The 20,389-nt window shown below is 47.1% G+C and overlaps 1 protein-coding gene across 5 annotated transcripts in view; it reads left to right on the forward strand.

Annotated features, from left to right (window-relative positions):
• DPP6 (dipeptidyl peptidase like 6) overlaps positions 1 to 20,389 on the forward strand; it is a 949,209-nt gene that overhangs the window by 860,578 nt on the left and 68,242 nt on the right. For all 5 annotated transcript variants that reach the window (XM_073887499.1, XM_073887496.1, XM_025862147.2 and 2 more), the window contains exons 11-13: positions 13,326 to 13,449; positions 15,186 to 15,224; positions 20,023 to 20,130. In XM_073887499.1, coding sequence (XP_073743600.1) covers positions 13,326 to 13,449; positions 15,186 to 15,224; positions 20,023 to 20,130 — 271 coding nt within the window. The remainder of the gene's footprint in view (positions 1 to 13,325; positions 13,450 to 15,185; positions 15,225 to 20,022; positions 20,131 to 20,389) is intronic.

Genomic DNA, 20,389 nt, shown 5'->3' on the forward strand with positions numbered 1-20,389 from the left:
CTTGGTATAAATCCCTCTTGTGAGTCTTTTTCAGAACCTGTTATCTTGGCTATTTTTGTCCATTTCTTCTTACATGTGAACTTTAGAATTATTTTTTATTATGTGCAGTTAGCTAACATATAATACATCATTAGTTTTTGATGTATTTTATTAGATGATCTCCTCTCAGCAAAGAAATCCACTGGTCTTTCTGTTAGAATTAAATTTATTCCTTTAAAAACCATTCAGTATTCACCATGGGTGAAGCATCTTGCAGGGGCTGAAGATGCAGAAATGAGTAAGGTAATGTGGTCTCTGCCCTCGGGAAGCTTCAGTAGAATCAGTTCAGGCCTTCCCGGATGGATCGTCATTTTGAAAAGTACTTGACCACATTTAGCTTCCCATTCCAGGAACGTGGTATGTTTTTCTTCCATTCTCTTAAATGTCTCTTTCTGTTTCATCATTGTGCTGTATGCTTTCTTATTGTTATGTTAATCACCATACATAACATCATTAGTTTTTGGTGTAGTGTTCCATGATGCATTGTTTGTGTATAACACCCAGTGCTCCATGCAGAGTGTGCCCTCTTTAATAGCCATCACCAGGCTAACCCATCCCTCCACCCCCTCCCCTCTAGAACCCTCAGTTTGTTTTTCAGAGTCCATCGTCTCTCATGGTTCGTCTCCCCCTCCGACTTACTCCCCTTCATTCTTCCCCTCCTGCTATCTTCTTCTTCTTTTTTTTTTTAACATATAATGTATTATTTGTTTCAGAGGTACAGGTCTGTGATTCAAGAGTCTTGCACAATTCACAGTGCTCACCATAGCACATACCCTCCCCAATGTCTATCACCCAGCCACCCCGTCCCTCCCACCCCCCATCACTCCAGCAACCCTGTTTGTTTCCTGAGATAAAGAATTCCTCATATCAGTGAGGTCATATGAAGCATGTCTTTCTCTGATTGACTTATTTCGCTCAGCATAACGCCCTCCAGTTCCATCCACGTCGTTGCAAATGGCAAGATCTCATTCCTTTTGAAGGCTGCATAATATTCCATTGTATAAAGTGCTCAACATCGCTCGGCATCAGGGAAATCCAAATCAAAACCTCAATGAGATACAACCTCACACCAGTCAGAATGGCTAAAATTAACAAGTCAGGAAACGACAGATGTTGGCGGGGATGTGGAAAAAGGGGAACCCTCCTACACTGTTGGTGGGAAGGCAAGCTGGTGCAGCCACTCTGGAAAACAGTATGGAGGTTCCTCAAAAAGTTGAAAATAGAGCTACCATATGACTCAGCAATTGCACTACTGGGTATTTACCCCAAGGATACAAATGTAGGGACCCGAAGGGGTACGTGCACCCCGCTGTTTATAGCAGCAACGTCCACAATAGCCAAACTATGGAAAGAGCCAAGATGTCCATCGACAGAGGAATGGATAAAGAAGATGTGGTCCATCTATACAATGGAATATTATGCTACCTTTTGTTTTTAATGTGCTTTGAAAACTTGCTAAATATTTATAATTCTATGAGATATTCACCCAATATTTCTTTTATGTCACAATGTTTTTGTCACTTAATCACTTCTGATATTTACTTCAAATTTGTAATAAATTGATAGTGGTTTTGGACTAGCTATGGATGATTTATTTTAGGGATTATCTTCTTACATGCCTAGCTTTTAATTTTGAGCCTTTTGAGCTGTTTTCAGTATAGGGTATATTCAAGTAGAAGATACGCTTATTAAAAACACCAGAATGTTAAATACCCCCTCAACCTAGAACAGTAGAGAAATTTGATATCCGCCTAAATTTTGATCATTTGTCAAAACATATTTCCTTATTCCTAGTTTATAGTGAGATTTCTCTTTCCTTAGAACTCAGAGATTCTATCAGAACATATTTAGGCATTTTATTAACTTCCCTGGAATATGGAAAACCCTTCTCACCTGCACGTTCAGATGCTGTTGTGCGCACGTCGCCGTCTCGTCTCTGAATTTGGGAGATGGTTCCTCTCCCCATCACTCTGGTTTCTCTGCAGGAAGCTCTGACGGCCTCAGACAGGACAGTCCCCGTTCCTTCCTTTCGCCTTCCTCTGCCTTCTGGGAGAGCTTCCCAAATTTTCCTCAGTTTCTCTGAGTCCAATTTCTCTCACCTTCGGAACTGGTTTCCCTAGAGTCTTTCATCTCCCCTCTTTATCTCATCTTATATTCTCAGGGTTATGTTCTGCCTTTTTTTTTTCTTCAAAGATTTTATTTATTTATTTATTTGACAGAGAGAGAGACAGCGAGAGCAGGAACACAAGCAGGGGGAGTGGGTGAGGGAGAAGCAGGCTTCCCGCCGAGCAGGGAGCCTGATGCGGGGCTCAATCCCAGGACCCTGGGATCATGACCTGAGCCGAAGGCAGATGCTTAACGACTGAGCCACCAGGCGTCCCAATATGTTCTGCTTTTATGTTGTCAGCCTAATTCCCCCTTCCCTCCATCTGTGTTGTATGACGACCTTTGTCGTTCTCCACCCCAGGAAGGAGACATCCACCCATGCCTGACACCTGGTAGCAGGCGCCACGGGAGGGTTATTTTTGACTCTGAACTTCGGGTGCTGCTTGAACCTTCACATGGAATCGGAAGACAGATTCTAACCTCTATCCATCTGGTGTGCCTCTACTGGGCAGAGTTGAGCGTTTTCTTCCATCTTCTTTAGAATTTTTTTATTTTTGACATTCTAAGTCAATAGGCATCTATGAAAAATCATGATCCTCTGTAACACTAAGGTAGCAAAGGTTTGACTTCCCAAATTTCTGGGTGGTGCAAGGTCAGGGTTTCTGAGGAAGAATGAGTCCCCGGGGAGGAGAATCATATTCTCCTGCCTGGCTGCTGCTTGCCTCATAGAGTGAAGTATGGGGTGGGCAGCCCGTTTTGTGGTTTCATGCTTCTCCAGCTGTGTTATGGCTGCTGGAGATTTTCAACACTCACTTTTAGGGGTATCGTGATTTTGTATCTTTTTTTTGTGGTTTAGAGGGAAATTGACACAAAGTTGGTAAAGGCTACCTCAGATTTGCCAACCGGATGCTAGTGTGTGCTGGAAATCCCCATGTGTCCACGCAGTCCACACCGAAACAGGACAATCAAACAGACCTTCCCCCTAAACCACCAGGAGTAGCCTGACAGACTTGGCCTCGGTCCTTGCCCCCAGCCCCGTAGCCCGCATGTAACCAACAGCTTTGAAATCAGAGAAAATGGAAAGTGTGTAAGGAACCGAGAGAACTTTCTTATCTACTCCTGGATTCTTCTTAAGGAAGGTTTCAGAAATGGATAAAGGTTGTATTTTCCTTTCCGCAAACATATGGTGTCACTACAAATCTTACGTAGTGAAAGAATGTCCTTCTTTCCAGAGTGTCACTTCTCTGTGAGGCTCTGGAGATCATCGCTTCCTTTTAAATCGCCCATCCCTGACCGTGCTTTATCTTTGTGATTCGACTTGATTTTTTAAATAGCCGGAACTTTTTTGGCATGAAGCCCAGTCGTTGATGCAGTTCACGGGATGAGGAAATGTTGGTTCGAGACAAGATATTGCCATACGAGTAATGAGATCGGTATGAGGTCCTGAAAGAGACCAGTGTTTTGACCACTGGCAACATGATTGGAGGCCCAGTAACAGCCCAACAGTGAGGCTGTGCCACCTACTTATATAGAGATATATTATGTCATCTTCGTGGAGTCCATAATAATTTTTATTGTTTCAAGAGTTCATTATATTTCATCACCATAAAATCTCTAAGGGTGCCATCAGTTTGTTTGAAATTCATATTACGCAGATGAGGAACTGAGGATTCAAGTTGCACGTGAAGTAAGGTGTAGAAGCAAAGCCCGCGGGCACCCACCCCTGGTGGGCACTGCACATGTCCTTCATCGGGGGCCCTGCCAATGTCCATACAACTAAACAAAGTGGGTCCAGGTTTAACTGTCCTGATCTGTCGTGCAACTATTTCTTCTTTTCTACAGCATGCCTCAGATCACAAATTAGGAAAGTAAAAGAAAGACTTCTATTTGGTCGATATGAAGATTGTGCAAAACAACACCATAAAACCTAGAAAGACACATAGGACTCATGTATGTTTCCAAGAAAGGGGTCCTCCCTAATCAGTGTGAAGGCCATGGGGGGGGGGGCGGGGAAACTAGTCCTTCCACGAGATCTGACTTTTTCCTCCTTGGTTTCATCCAGATGAAATATGTTTGCTCACACTATGACTTCCCACACCACACCCTCAATATGAATGTCTGCATCCGACGGCCCCACAGTCAAGGAAGACAGGAGTTTGCTCGCATCCATCCCCATGGCCCCTCCAGCTAGCAGTCTCTAGCATCTACCGAGCAGGGACCCAAGGATCGTTTATGTTGTAATTTTAAAAATAAGAAGTATTATACATGAAGCAAGGGCTGGGCCCAGACCCTGAGTTATTCTGAAGGGCCAAGCTAAATGTTTTTGTGCTTACAAATATTCAGGGAGCCGATCGAAGAAATGGGCTCCAGGCCCTCAGGCACAGCAGCGTCCGCAGAGGACTTGCTGAAAGGCCACGCTCCTTTTCAGAGCAGGAGCCTGACGGTGTTGTGTGAGAAGGCAGATCCTGTATACACACAGACCCAGGTCCCCGAGGCCCGGGGGCTTGCTGAGCAGATGGTATGAGCATATCCAGCCCTATTTCAAAAATCACAGCAACTGAGAAGGTTGAAAATCATAAAAGTTGGATTATGGGACTGATTTAAGATGGCGGAGGAGTAGGAGACCTGGATTTCGTCTGGTCTCAGGAATTCAGCTGAACAGGGATCAAACCATTCTGAACACCTACGAACTCAACAGGAGATCGAAGAGAAGAATAGTAACAACACTCTGAACAGAAAAGAGACCACTTTCTGGAAGGTAGGACGTGCGGAGAAGTGAATCCGAGGCGATATTCGGGAGGATAGACGGCGGGGGAGGGGTCTCCGTCGGCCGCTTCTGGCAAGTGCTAGGGCCGCGGAGCACAAAATCGGACCTTTTAGAAGCCGGCTCCGCGGAGGGACGTCGCTGCAGTGGCTAAGCGGGGGGTGGAACCCTCGCGGGACACTGTGGTCTCAGGACCCTCGGGGTCACAGAAAGACCGGGGGTGCCTGAGTGCGCCAGAGCTCCCAGGGATCGGAGCGGGGAAGCCGGCTGTAGAGACGGAGCAGAGTCGCGGGCTCTCAGCTCGGGGTGGCCATAAACTGTGATCCGCGGCCCAGTCGGGCCACTGCTCCTCCAGCAGGGACCCAACAAGGGGCAGATCCAGGGAGACTCCCCTTCCTCCCCCGGGAGGAGCGGTGCGGGAGCGCCCCGCAGGGATCTGCTGGGTTTGGAGACTCCACACGGGGTTGGGTGCCAGAGATAGAAACGCTCGGTCACAAGCCGGGTGAGCACGGAGAGCGGCTGGAGACCGGGGACACAGGAGTGACTGCTTTTCTCTGGGGGCGCACTGAGGAGCGGGGCCCCGAGTTCTCAGCTCCTCCGGGTGGAGATTGGGAGGCCACCATTTTCGCCCTGGTCCTCCAAAGCTGCACCGAGACCTTGCAGGGAACAAAAGCTCCTGAGAGCAAACCCGAGCAGCTTGCTTAGCCCGGACCGACAAGGGCGGGGCAATTCCGCCTCCGGCAAAGACATTTGGGAACCACGGCAACAGGCCCCTCCCCCAGAAGATCAGCACGAACAGCCAGCCAGCCAAGACCAAGTTTACCGATCAAGGAGAACGGGAGAACTCCAGCGCTAGGGGAATACTGCACATAGAATTCATGGCTTTTTTACCATGATTCATTAGTTTTTCAAAGTTAACTTTTTTAACTGTTTTTTTTTTAATTTTTCTTTTTCCCTTTTTCAAACAACATCTTATCAATCCCTTTTTTTAAAAAAAAACATTTTTTAGTTTTCATTTTTAGAGTCATATTTTTATCCCTTCATAGTAGTTACCCTTATTTTTGGCATATATATATATATAAGTTGTTCTCTCTTTAAAATTTTGAGATACAGTTTCTTCTAACAGATCAAATATGCGCTAGGTGAATACTGCACATATTATTTATGGTTTTTTTAACATAAGTCATTAGTTTTTCAAAGTTATTTTTTTAACTTTTTTTTTTTTTTTTTAATTTTTCTTTTTAAAAACAACTTCTTATCAATACCTTTTATAAAGTCTTTTATAATTTTCATCTTTACAGTCATCTTCTATTTATCCCTTCATAGAAGTTACCCTTATTTTTGGCATATATATATAAGTTGTTCTCTCTTTAAAATTTTGAGATACAGTTTCTTCTAACAGATCAAAATATACCCTAAATCACTAGTGTATGGCTTTGTTCTATTCTCCTGCCTGATCACATTCTCTCCCTTTTTTTTTCTTTTTTTTCTTTTTTCTTTTTCTTTTTAAAAAACAACTTCTTATTTTATCAATTCCTTTTATAAAATCTTTTATAATTTTCATCTTTACAGTCATCTTCCATCCCTTCATTGTATCAACCCTTATTTTGTACATATATAAGTCTTTCTTCCTTTAAAATTTTAGCAGGCACTTTCTTCTAACAGACCAAAATATGCCCAAAAGCTAGTGTGTGGCACTGGTCTATGCACTAGCCTGGTCATATTTGATCATACTCTGTTTTTCTTTGTTTTGTTCTGTTTTTGTTTGTTTTTATCTTTTTCTTTCCCCCTTTTTTTTTTCTCTTCTTTCTTTCCCTTTCTTGTCCTCTGGTTTCAGGTCTTTTCCGATTTGTATAGAGTATATTTGTTGGAGACATTGTTAACCTGTCAGCATTCTCTTGTCTCATTCATCTATTCTCCGCTGGACAAAATGAAAAGACGAAAAAAATCACCTCAGCACAAAGAACAAGAGGTAGTACCGTCTGCCAGGGACCTACTCAATACGGACATTAGTATGATGTCGAGCCTAGAGTTCAGAATCGTGACTTTAAAGATACTAGCTGGGCTTGAAAAAAGCATGGAAGTTATTAGAGAAACGCTTTCTGGAGAAATAAAAGAACTAAAATCTAACCAAGTCAAAATCAAAAAGGCTATTGATGAGGTGCAATCAAAAATGGGGGCCCTAACTGCTAGGATAAATGAGGCAGAAGAAAGAATCAGCGATATAGAAGACCAAATGATGGAAAATAAAGAGGCTGAGAAAAAGAGAGACAAACAACTACAGGATCACGAGGGCAGAATTCGAGAGATAAGCAATACGATAAGACGAAACAACATTAGAATAATTGGGATCCCAGAAGAAGAAGGAAGAGAGAGAGGGGCAGAAGGCATATTGGAGCAAATAATAGCAGAGAACTTCCCTAAAGTGGGGAAGGAAACAGGCATCAAAATCCAGGAGGCACAGAGAACCCCTCTCCAAATCAATAAAAATACGTCAATACCCCGACATCTAATAGTAAAACTTACGAGTCTCAGAGACAAAGAGAAAATCCTGAAAGCAGCTCGGGAGAAGAGATATGTAACCTACAATGGTAGAAACATTCGATTGGCAACAGACCTATCCACAGAGACCTGGCAGGCCAGAAAGGACTGGCATGATATCTTCAGAGCACTAAATGAGAAAAATATGCAGCCAAGAATACTATATCCAGCTAGGCTATCATTGAAAATAGAAGGAGAGATAAGAAGCTTCCAGGACAAACAAAAACTAAAGGAATTCGCAAACACAAAACCAGCCCTCCAAGAAATATTGAAAGGGGTCTTCTAAGCAAAGAGAGAACCTAAAAGCAGCATAGATCAGAAAGGAACACAGACAATATACAGTAACAGTCAATACAATGGCACTAAATTCATACCTTTCAATAGTTACCCTGAATGTAAGTGGGCTAAATGCCCCAATCAAAAGACACAGGCTATCCAATTGGCTTCAAAAACAAGACCCATTGACATGCTGTCTGCAAGAGACTCATTTTAGACCCAAAGACACCCCTACATTGAAAGTGAGGGGGTGGAAAACCATTTACCATGCTAATGGACTCCAAAAGAAAGCTGGGGTGGCAATCCTTATATCAGACAAATTAGATTTTAAAACAACGACTGTAATAAGAGATGAAATAGGACACTATATCCTACTTAAAGGGTCTATCCAACAAGAAGATCTAACAATTGTAAATATCTATGCCCCAAACATGGGAGCAGCCAATTATATAAGGCAATTAATAACAAAAGCAAAGAAACACATTGACAACAATACAATAATAGTGGGGGACTTTAACACCCCCCCAACTGAAATGGACAGATCATCTAAGCAAAAGTACAACAAGGAAATAAAGACTTTAAATGAAACACTGGATCAAATGGACTTCACAGACATATTCAGAACATTCCATCCCAAAGCAACGGAATACACATTCTTCTCTAGTGCCCATGGAACACTCTCCAGAATTGATCACATCCTAGGTCACAAATCAGGTCTCAACCGGTACCAAAAGATTGGGATTATTTCCTGCATATTTTCAGACCACAATGCTTTGAAACTAGAACTCAATCACAAGAGGAAAGTCGGAAAGAACTCAAATCCATGGAGGCTAAAGAGCATCCTACTAAAGAATGAATGGGTCAACCAAGAAATTAAAGAAGAATTTAAAAAATTCATGGAAAAATATGAAAATGAAAACACAACTGTTCAAAATCTTTGGGATACAGCAAAGGCGGTCCTGAGAGGAAAGTATATAGCAATACAAGCCTTTCTCAAGAAACAAGAAAGGTCTCAAATACACAACCTAACCCTACACCTAAAGGAGCTAGAGAAAAAACAGCAAATAAAGCCTAAACCCAGCAGGAGAAGAGAAATAATAAAGATCAGAGCAGAAATCAATGAAATAGAAACCAAAAGAACAGTAGAACAGATCAACGAGACTAGGAGCTGGTTCTTTGAAAGAATTAACAAGATTGATAAACCCCTGGCCAGACTCATCAAAAAAAAAAGAGAAATTACCCAAATCAACAAAATCATGAATGAAAGAGGAGAGATCACAACCAACACCAAAGAAATACAAACAATTCTAAGAACATATTATGAGCAACTCTATGCGAGCAAATTAGATAACCTGGAAGAAATGGTTGCATTCCTAGAGATATATCAACTACCAAAATTGAACCAGGAAGAAATAGAAAACCCGAACAGACCTATAACCACTAAGGAAATTGAAGCAGTCATCAAAAATCTTCCAACAAACAAAAACCCAGGGCCAGATGGCTTCCCAGCGGAATTCTATCAGACATTTAAAGAAGAATTAATACCTATTCTCCTGAAACTGTTCCAAAAAATAGAAATGGAAGGGAAACTTCCAAACTCATTTTATGAGGCCACCATTACCTTGATCCCAAAACCAGACAAAGACCCCATCAAAAAGGAGAATTGCAGACCAATATCCTTGATGAACATGGATGCAAAAATTGTCACCAAAATACTAGCCAATAGGATCCAACAGTCCATTAAAAGGATTATTCACCATGACCAAGTGGGATTTATCCCTGGGCTGCAAGGTTGGTTCAACATCCGCAAATCAATCAATGTGATACAATACATTAACAAAAGAAAGAACAAGAATCATATGATCCTCTCAATAGATGCAGAAAAAGCATTTGACAAAGTACAGCATCCTTTCTTGATCAAAACTCTTTAGAGTATAAGGATAGAGGGTACATACCTCAATATCATAAAAGCCATCTCTGAAAAACCTACAGCGAATATCATTCTCAATGGGGAAAAGCTGAGAGCTTTTCCCCTAAGGTCAGGAACGCGGCAGGAATGTCCACTCTCACCGCTGCTATTCAACATAGTTTTAGAAGTCCTAGCCACAGCAATCAGACAACAAAAAGAAATCCAAGGCATCCAAATCGGCAAAGAGGAAGTCAAACTCTCACTCTTTGCAGATGATATGATACTATATGTGGAAAACCCAAAGGACTCCACCCCAAAACTGCCAGAACTCATACAGGAATTCAGTCAAGTAGCAGGCTATAAAATCAATGCACAGAAATCCGTGGCATTCCTATACACCAACAAGACAGAAGAGAGACAAATCAAGGAGTTGATCCCATTTACAATTCCACCCCAAACTATAAGATACCTAGGAATAAGTTTGACCAAAGAGGCAAAGGATCTGTACTCAGAAAACTATAAAATACTCATGAAAGAAATTGAAGAAGACACAAAGAAATGGAAAAACGTTCTATGCTCAGGGATTGGAAGAACAAACATTGTGAAGGTGTCAGTGCTACCTAGAGCAATCTACACATTCAATGCAATCCCCATCAAAATACCATCCACCTTTTTCAAAGAAATGGAACAAATAATCCTAAAATTTGTATGGAACCAGAAGAGACCCCGAATAGCCAGAGGAATCTTGAAAAAGAAAAGCAAAGCTGGCGGCATCACAATTCCGGACTTCCAACTCTATTACAAAGCTGTCATCATCAAGACAGTATGGTACTGGCACAAAAACAGACACATAGATCAATGGAACAGAATAGAGAGCCCAGAAATGGACCCTCAACTCTATGGTCAACTCATCTTTGACAAAGCAGGAAAGAATGTCCAATGGAAAAAAGACAGTCTCTTCAACAAATGGTGTTGGGAAAATTGGACAGCCACATGCAGAAGAATGAAACTGGACCATTTCCTTACACCACACACAAAAATAGACTCCAAATGGTTGAAAGACCTTTGGATGGACAGGAGTCCATCCAAATCCTAAAGGAGAACACAGGCAGCAACCTCTTCGACCTCAGCCGCAGCAACTTCTTCCTAGAAACATCGCCAAAGGCAAGGGAAGCCAGGGCAGAAATGAACTATTGGGATTTCATCAAGATAAAAAGCTTTTGCACAGGAAAAGAAACAGTCACAAAACCAAAAGACAACCGGCAGAATGGGAGAAAATATTTGCAAATGACATATCAGATAAAGGGCTAGTATCCAAAATCTATAAAGAACTCTTCAAAGTCAACACCCAAAGAACAAATAATCCAATCAAGAAATGGGCAGAAGATATGAACAGACATTTTTCCAACGAAGACATCCAAATGGCCAACAGACACATGAAAAAGTGCTCAACATCGCTCGGCATCAGGGAAATCCAAATCAAAACCTCAACGAGATACCACTTCACACCCGTCAGAATGGCTAAAATTAACAAGTAAGGAAACGACAGATGTTGGCGGGGATGTGGAGAGAGGGGAACCCTCTACCCTGTTGGTGGGAATGCAAGCTGGTGCAACCACTCTGGAAAACAGTATGGAAGTTCCTCAAACAGTTGAAATTAGAGCTACCCTACGATCCAGCAATTGCACTACTGGGTATTTACCCCAAAGATACAAATGTAGGGATCCGAAGGGGTACGTGCACCCCAATGTTTATAGCAGCAATGTCCACAATAGCCCAATTGTGGAAAGAGCCAAGATGTCCATCGACAGATGAATGGATAAAGAAGAGGTGGTATATATACACAATGGAATATTATGCAGCCATCAAAAGGAATGAGATCTTGCCATTTGCAACGACGTGGATGGAACTGGAGGGTGTTATGCTGAGTGAAATAAGTCAATCAGAGAAAGACACGTATCCTATGACCTCACTGATATGAGGAGTTCTTAATCTCAGGAAACAAACTGAGGGTTGCTGGAGTGGTGGGGGGTGGGAGGGAGGGGGTGGCTGGGTGATAGACATTGGGGAGGGTATGTGCTATGGTGAGCGCTGTGAATTGTACAAGACTGATGAATCACGGATCTGTACTTCTGAAACAAATAATGCAAATATATGTTAAGAAAAAAAAGAAGTTAGCAGGAGGGGAAGAATGAAGGGGAGTAAGTTGGAGGGGGAGACGAACCATGAGAGACGATGGACTCTGAAAAACAAACTGAGGGTTCTAGAGGGGAGGGGGTGGGGGGATGGGTTAGCCTGGTGATGGGTATTAAAGAGGGCACGTTGTGCGTGGAGCACTGGGTGTTTGCACAAACAATGAATAATGGAACACATCAAAAACTAATGATGTAATGTATGGTGATTAACATAACAAAAAATTATTAAAAAAAAAGTTGGATTATGCCTGAATGACATTCTCACCAGCCAAGTCCCCAGTAGATGGGCCAAGACTTGGATGGGCAGCCAGGGTCTCCCCACCCCCGATGCGGGAGGTGACAGCCTGAGTCAGCTCTTGACTTAGGTTATTTAAAGTTTTGATTAACAGGTGGATTCGAGAAATAGAGGACACAGCAATTTAATCTCCTCTCCTACTTAACCCAAGCTTAGTTGAAAGCACCTGGTGATTTAGGCCTTTCTGTTGAAAAGTAATCACTGGGCGTACTCACGTGCCTTTCCAGCTTGCTAGGCATTGTCTAGAGAATGTGCTGCCGTCTTTAGTGATAAAGGATCTTGTAAGACCACAAAGTAATCATTCTGAACAATAGATCTCATTATAGATATAGATGGGGTAGGTGACGAAACAGGGTTAGCTGGCCTCTAGAACATTCTTGGAATTCACCCAGGGATAGTCTTTCTGTACTGTTGTATTTTTGGTATTTTCTTCTTCCTCTTAAAGGTGTATATATATATATTTTCCCTAAAAAATCCTGTGTTAGAAGGGCTCTGGGTGGTTGAATTACTTACTGGAAGCCCCAGTACCCCCCATGGTAAGTACAGGGTAGTCTAGAACACTGGTATTTGCAGGTTTGGGTGAAAGCAGGTGTGTGACATCTACAGTATCAAACGAAATCTGCCTGATGCCTGGAGCCATGAACCAATTTCCCTAATTAGCTGGTGAATGTCCCTGGGTGTTCTGCCTTCCCAGCAGAGGGAAAGGGAGCACACAGCCTTCCTCGGCGTGCCCGTTTGTTTTTCCAGCATCTCACATTCTGTGAGAGCCTCTCTCCCCAAGCCCCTCCCGGTTCTCGCTCTGCTGGCCCCTCTGGGACCTCCTTGCTGCCTCTAGGGAGCTGGACGTGTGCGTTTGCCCCGGGCTGTGGCAAGAAAATCAAGCCAGTAGGTCAGCCTGGGCTGCAGCCTGACTTATAAAACCCACAGGGCAGCACCAAGGCACGGTCACCCTCCGGCGGACGGGCAGCTGGTGGTTGGGCCGAGCGCACTGTATACGCGGGGAGCAGCCAGACAGAACCACACTTCCACGCCCAGTGACTTAGTTTCCCCGCAGAGTTCAGTATCAACACACATGGTCGGGAAACCCCACTTCAGAGCCTCGCGGACGTGTCCATCCCTGACACGCCCCAGCGTGGGATGTGCCCGGCTGCTGGCTTCCGCGGACAAGAGCGATAATTCCGTGTGTTTGCGTGTTTTCAGGGAGTACTACATCACCATGGTGAAGTGGGCCACCAGCACCAAGGTGGCCGTCAACTGGCTGAGCCGGGCGCAGAACGTGTCCATCCTCACCCTCTGCGACGCCACCACTGGGGTCTGCACGAAGGTACGGGGAGGGGGCAAGGACCCATGGCCGGAAGCAGCGAGGCGGCAATGGGGGAGGGGCGGGTTGGGCTTTGGGCACTGGTCACTGAGCCCAGACCGCGGTGGGAACCTGCCCGCGGGCCTCTGCTTTGCTGCCACCTTGTGGGTGAATTGTGTACTGCTGCAAAACTCACGGCTGAGCCACCCAGCGCCCCAAGGAGTCCCGTCCTGGGACCTGCGCGCCCTCGGCAGTCTATGGATGTGTTACACCCCTTTACCTGTGCCCACTGCTGTCTCACGATGAGCATTCCCCTCATTTTCCAGTGGCCATCAGGGAGGGGAAGGGGTGGCCTGAGGCCCCGGGACCCAGGTGGGGCCAGCACTGCTGCCTGGCTTCCCCCTTTGGTTGGCTCTGTCCTCCAGCGGACCCGAGCCCGTGCACTCCTGGGGTGGGTCAGCGCCTGGGTGGGTCAGCGCCTGGGTGGGCCGGCATCTGCCTCTAAGAGCACTGCTGAGGCCAGCAATGTTCCTAGGGACCTTGGGCTGACTTAATGTGAAGTTAGAGAAGGCAAATGAACATGGTGAAGACAAAATGAAAAATATGCACAGGGAGCGAGAAAGAATGGAAATCCAAACGAGGCCTGGCCACTGGGCAGAGCAAGGGAACGGCCCCACCATTGCCCCCCAGCCTGCAGCAGGCACACACTCCACCCTGTGGGCTCAGGATCTCCGCACTCCAGGTCGAGCCCCAAGAGGCCGACCTCCTAGTGCTAGGTTAAAAAAAAAATCAATTAAACTCCATTAATCAATCCAGGCAGGTCTTTCAGAAACTCCTTTTAGGACCATACGTTTTTATTTCCCAAGTCTGCAGAGCAGCTTTGCTGTGGCTTGGGAGGCCTTGAAGCCGCTCTGGCCACACCAAGCACAGCGTCGAGGGGAGCTCAGTGATCTGCTGTCCTCCAGTGAGTCAGGGATGTACCTTGTTTCTCGATATGATTGAGAGCAGGTGCCGGGTTATGCTGATGGGCTTGTGGAAGGGAAGAAGGGAAGGAGGAGACACACAGCCAGGAAGCTGGGAATTGCTGGGAATCTACACCTTGTCTCTTCTGTGCCCCGAGCTGTACATGTCAGCAATGCGGTCCCTTCCTACCTCTGGTCCACAGACAGAAGAACCCCCACTCCCCACACCCCCAGCAGCTGGAGGCCAGACCAGCACCGGGAGCAGCAGCCCCCTGTTGCATAGCTGTCATGCTGGTGTTTTTTGTTTCGTTTTGTCTTCCATTGTGCACCTTGCCACACAGTCCTGAGAGATTGACTTTTCATATACATTTTCAGTCCTTTTAATGCTTTGGGCTACTGGGATTGTTATTCAGAGCTGCGAACTGATATGTCCACACGCGTGCACACACGCACACACGCAAATCCCTGCAACAGTGTGGCACCTGAGATTTGCTTTTAAGTGGGCCCCTGCGTGGACAGGGAGGGCCCCAGGGTTAGGCGTGCACCGTCTTCCAAGGGACTCCTGCCCGCCATGGATACGTCCCCGTTGCTGGGGTGAGTGGCGTTTGCCTGGTTCGGGGACACGTGTGCGGGGCTGTGAGCCGCAGCGGGGACATGGTGGAGAGCCGGGTCGCCGCCTGCCCGGGCCACGGCCCCGTCTGCTTGCGCGGCCACCATGGAGGGGAATCAAGCACTGCTGCTCACAGACACGAAACATGCAAAGGCAATCCTTTCTCTAATGCTCCTATTTCATTTCAGAAACACGAGGATGAGAGCGAAGCCTGGCTCCACAGACAGGTAACTACCCCACGCCTGAGTTCCCACGCTCTCCGCCCGCGCCAGCACTCTGGCTTCCCAGGTTGTCACAGCCCCACGGGGCTGCACAGCTTCCTGCGCCGGGGGGGGGGGGGGGGGGCGGCGGGGCGGCTCAGCCCATCTTGCCCTTGCTCCCCGTGGCCTTCAGCACCACCGGAGAAGCACAGAGCCACGGGAGATAGTCGTGAGATCTTCCCTGGGGAGATCTCAGGGCTCAGTTAGAGGGCCGGCCTTTTGGAGAATTGTGACGAGTCCAGAGAAGTTGTCCAGTCTGCTCTACCGCGGCCAGAGGGAAGGAAAGTGCTTGCAGTCCATTTCTCTCCACGTGCTCTCGGGGTGTCCCGTGCGAGGCCGACCCCGCTGCTGTGTGGCCTGAGCCCTCCGGGGGGGCTGGCCTCAGAGCCACCCCTGGGTGTCCCGTCCCGACGCGGGTCAGAAATGCGCGTTAGCCAGGCTCTGGGGGCTTGAGATTCGAGGAGGTCGGGTGAGGCTGACAGGGACGCCGTCTGCCCCAACAAAACAGGTCAAACTGCCCCAATATAGCAAAGCTCTCAGCACTGGTGTTTTCTGTCCTCATCACTCTGTCTCACTGCACATCCCAGCAAAGAACAGGGGAGAATGTTTGAGAAGCTTCCTTCCTTGCTGTCCAGCCTCCTGGGATGAAAACTGCCTGAGGATTGGTGGGGAGGGTCAGGAATCGTGGTGGAGCAGGCACAGGCATCCATCTTTACTGACGTGATCCAGCAGGGTCAGGGACCGCTGGTGACACCTCCTCCATGTGGAATGGTGGTCGGTCCCTGCCTCCCTTCACTATACCTGGGGGGCGGCCTCGTAAGTCGGCACGGCTGCTTTTCAGACTCCTCCTCGCTGGTCTTACCTGAAAGAGGACTAGCCCAAGTGCCCACTTCTGTTCCTTGCGTGTAAGTCTGGGTGCCAAGTCCAAGCCGAGAAGACACCAAGAACAGACAAGGGCTTGAGAACCCTGTGGTGGGAGCTGGGAAGTTCCCAAAGGCCCCCTGGACTCATGACGTGAGCACAGATACCAAATACATGTGCATCAGACAGAACGTCAGGGAGGTTGACTTGAAAGAATCAGAAGAGAATGCATTATCTAACTGGTCGTCTGATCAACCAGTGCTTACGGATCATACCAGGCACTGCACTAGCACCAGGCTCTTCTCCTGAGCCCCTGGCTAGCAAGTTCGAGAACGTCCTTCCTTTTCTTGGCTCGACGACGCTCTGTTGTATGGATAGACCACAGTTGGTTTATCTGTTGATGGGCACTTGGGTTGTCTCTGCTGTTTGGCCATCTTGAGCAGTGCAGCTAAGAATATTCGTGGAGGGACAGGAGCCGGACAAAAGGGCCCCCATTGTGTGATCCCGTGAACATGAAATGTCAGGAATAAGTGAGTTCACAGACAGAGCTGTTGCTGGCTGCCGGGGCTGGGGAGGGGCACAGGGATGACCAGCTTCAAGGGCCTGGGGTTCTATCCCAGGGGATGGAAATGTGCTGGAACCAGAGAGGTGCTGGTTGCACGACCTCGTGAATGTACTAGGTGCCACTAAATTACTCACTTTTATTAAAATGTTTTGTTTTGTGTGAATTTCACACAAAAAATACCTTTTTTTAAAAAAAAATGAATCCACTAGAGCAGTTCTCAAAGAGTCACGGGGTAGAAAGGGAGATGAGAGGTGCACATGAGTCCAACGTGTGGCGAACGAAAGTAATCCTAAGATATGCAGGAAATGTGTTCAAGTGTTAGCGGTCAGTGGGGCTGGAGCAGGGAGACGGAGTGTGACCCGGGCGGCAGCGCTGGGACCCTCGCAGAGTAGGGGCAGCTTCTGTATCTGAGTGGGAGGGGGCGAGGGAGGGGCTCCTCGCTGCAGCCCAGCAGTGTGTTATTCTCTGGGAGTGGGGGTGCTGCTCGGTGCTCGGCGGCTTCCCTGTCCTCCCGCCATCCTGGCTGGTCCTCGTGGTCCCGAGGCTGCAGGGCTGGGCCGCTTTGCTGTCTTCATCAGCGCTGCAGGGACACCGTCGGCGCTGGGATGTTTCTGTGTTTATCAACATGGCGTCTGGTGGCCACCTGGGAACACCATCCACGCTCCAGACAGACAGCCGGATGTGACTTAGGAAACCAGATCTTCCCAAGCAAAATCAAGTCAGCACTTAAAAAGTAGCATGAAGAATTGCACTTCTAAAATGTAGACTTTAAGGCACTTACTGAGCAAACAGCTAACGTTTTTAAAACAGCCATTGGAAACCACGTCATGCCGTTTTGAGTGGAAGATGGCACATCCCATAAAGGAATCGCTTCCTCCAAGCTGGTGCGTCCCCGGGTCTGGTCCGGCGAGCATGGGGAGGCCCTGATTTCTGTGGGTACCACGCCTCAGGCGTCCCTAACACACAGCTCCAGGGGCAGTAGGAAAATCCAGTTTCAACAGTTTCTCATGACATTCCTTTCAAAGAGATGTTTCCTAAAGGAATTGATGGACCCTGCCTTTCAATCTGTAGCCTTTCCGAATCCTTCAAGATACCGTGAGGTCCTGGAGGGTGAGTTAAGAATGTGTCCAAGGCTGACGGCTGTCTGCCCACCGAGCAGGGCACGGTATCCTTTGGAGAGAACAGAGTGTGGGACGTCCCATCGACCCCGGGAGACCCAGTCTGCTTAGATCAACGGTCTTCTGATCCTTGGCTGCCAGGGGAACAGGGGTGGGCTGGAGCAGACCTGAGCCTCCACCCCCTCTCTTTTCCTCCCCTACCCTTCCTGAGGCCGCTGCATGGACCCCACGGGGATCCCCATGAGCCGACAAAAGGAGGCGAGTATGTATGTGTCCCACAGGTAGAGGTCTACCCAGTTCTCTCTCTTCTGGGAATATTCCAGAAGAATAGGCAGCTCCCCCCCACACACACACACACTTATTCCATCACCACCAGCCATGACCTTGCAATGTCATCCTGACGCAGATCCATAGGGATTTGGTGTAGAGTCCCAGAACCCATCGTCTGGTTGAAGAGGTGGCCTATGGGCCAACATCTGACAGTCTTTCTTCTTTTACCAGAATTTTGGTTTTGTGATTTCAGAATCCAGGCTGGGATATTGGGCAAGGTGAGTGTATCTGAACCACTCTCTGGAAAGAATTGGCAAACATGGTACAAATAACTCACAAAGAATCTCCTTCTTCACTGATCTGCTGCGAGTGGCGTGGAGAGACTTAGGCCTGGTGCACGAGAGACTCCCTGTTACGCAGAGAGACTAGAACGCTTCTCCCAAAACCCAGGAGAGTCAGAGGCAGGATTAACGTCTGGATCCCCTCCTCAAAAACCATTGCGCTTTCTCACCGAGAATACATTTACTGCCCAAGAAACCAGGTCTCCGAGAGGCTCAGGGCTGGTGCAGAGCCCTCCCTCATCAATGTAAAGATGACATCAAAATGATGAGGGCCTTCTCAGTATAACAGCAAAGCATCTGGCCAGAATTAATTATTTATTACCTTCATTCAGAGTATTTTTCTCTGCCAAAAGTGCAAACATTTCCCCCAGAAAACCGGGGCAATATTGCAGTATCCGTCCCGCAGTTGGCAAATAGAAGGACATTTAAAAAGCCAAGGTCACCGCTCGCTTTCCCATTCCCTCTGCTTTTAAATACCACACTGCCAGCTCTAAATAGAAAAATAAATATTTGCAGATTAAAGGTTTCATTTTATTGCAAATATTCATGAAGATTAAATGTCATTTTAATCACATGTTAGTTTATTTCTCTGGGCGCGTCACATTTGCGGGTACGCATTCACTCATTGCAGGGAAATGTGTGCTCCTGGCACCAGCTGGGGCTTATTTACCATTTGTTCTCAGCCCGCATTAGCGTGGAGCTCCTTGAATCAGAAAATATATATCGTAGCCAACTAATTGGCATTCACGGATGGAAACTTTCAAGCTGGAGCTCCAGAGATGCCGAGGTGCCGCTGTAACAAATGCCTTTTCCCCATTGAGGCGTCGGCCAGACCCCGGGGCCGGCGGGGCTAAGCTGTGACTGCTCGGCGTTGGGGGGCCGCGCAGAGATGGGGGCAACACGCTGCAGGTCTCGGCTTTGAATCCAGCCTAGACTTCCTTCCCCCAGGGAGAGCTGGGAATGCTGATTTCTTTCCAGGGAAAAGTGGTGGCGGATCCCAGCACACGCCTGTGTGTGTTAGAGGTCCCTGAAAGGAGTATTCCCTGCACCTGCATCTTAGAATGTGTGAAATTTGTCCTTGTTTGCTGTTTCTTTCTCTTTTTACTTGTCTCCCTGGTGGGCTCTTCGGTGTGAGATGGGTCTTGTGAAATAAAAGAACAAAAGACAGGACTGAACATGTAGAATTCATGTTCAGGCAAAATCAGATTTGTGAGTGTTCAGAACCACGTTCTTCATGATGGATGATAAATGCCCCCCCGCCCCAGAAGTCCTGCCCTGCCCTGCCCTGGGCTTCCACTGAGCTTCCCGCGCCCACGGCCGGCTCTGTCCTGTCAGCCTGTGCGCGCACAAGTCTGCTCTGTGGATGCTTCTCTAACAAAGGGATGTCTTTCTCTGTCTCTGCTTAATTCCTCAATCTTCCTCTCCTCCTAGAAGATGGGTTTGACTTGTGAGTCCCAAGGAGAGGAAAGGCCCCACCCACCGGTTATTCTTCCCACCGGATCTCTCATTAGAAATTACAAAGAAAATGGATCTCAGAATGTATTTTGTCAGGGTCAACCTCTTCCAAATGAAGCCTTTTTATAGACTGCATCCTTTGCTTTCATCCACAGAATGAAGAACCGGTATTCTCCAAGGATGGCCGAAAGTTCTTCTTTGTCCGAGCCATCCCACAGGGGGGACAGGGAAAGTTCTATCACATCACCGTGTCGTCATCACAGGTAATCCTGACCATTTCTAAAACTCTTTGCTGTGCTGGTGACAGCCCCTCGTGGTGCCCGCTCTGCGCGTCCTTGTCATCCGCAAGGGCCCCAGAGCGAGCCCCGGGTTCAGGAACTGGAAGGTAGGTTCCCGGAGGTGGGGCAGAACGGGGCTCGCAAAGTCCAGGGGTTCCTGCTCAGAGCAGTGGGTGCATTGGCCCTTCCTCTTATGGCTCAAAGATGGCTCAGTGATGACACTTCTGACACTGTGACAGAGACT

This window comes from Callorhinus ursinus, unplaced genomic scaffold (genome assembly GCF_003265705.2).
Source record: "Callorhinus ursinus isolate GAN/ISIS: 27379988/994484 unplaced genomic scaffold, GSC_fseal_2.0 scaffold80, whole genome shotgun sequence".
NCBI classification, from domain to species: Eukaryota; Metazoa; Chordata; class Mammalia; order Carnivora; family Otariidae; genus Callorhinus; species Callorhinus ursinus.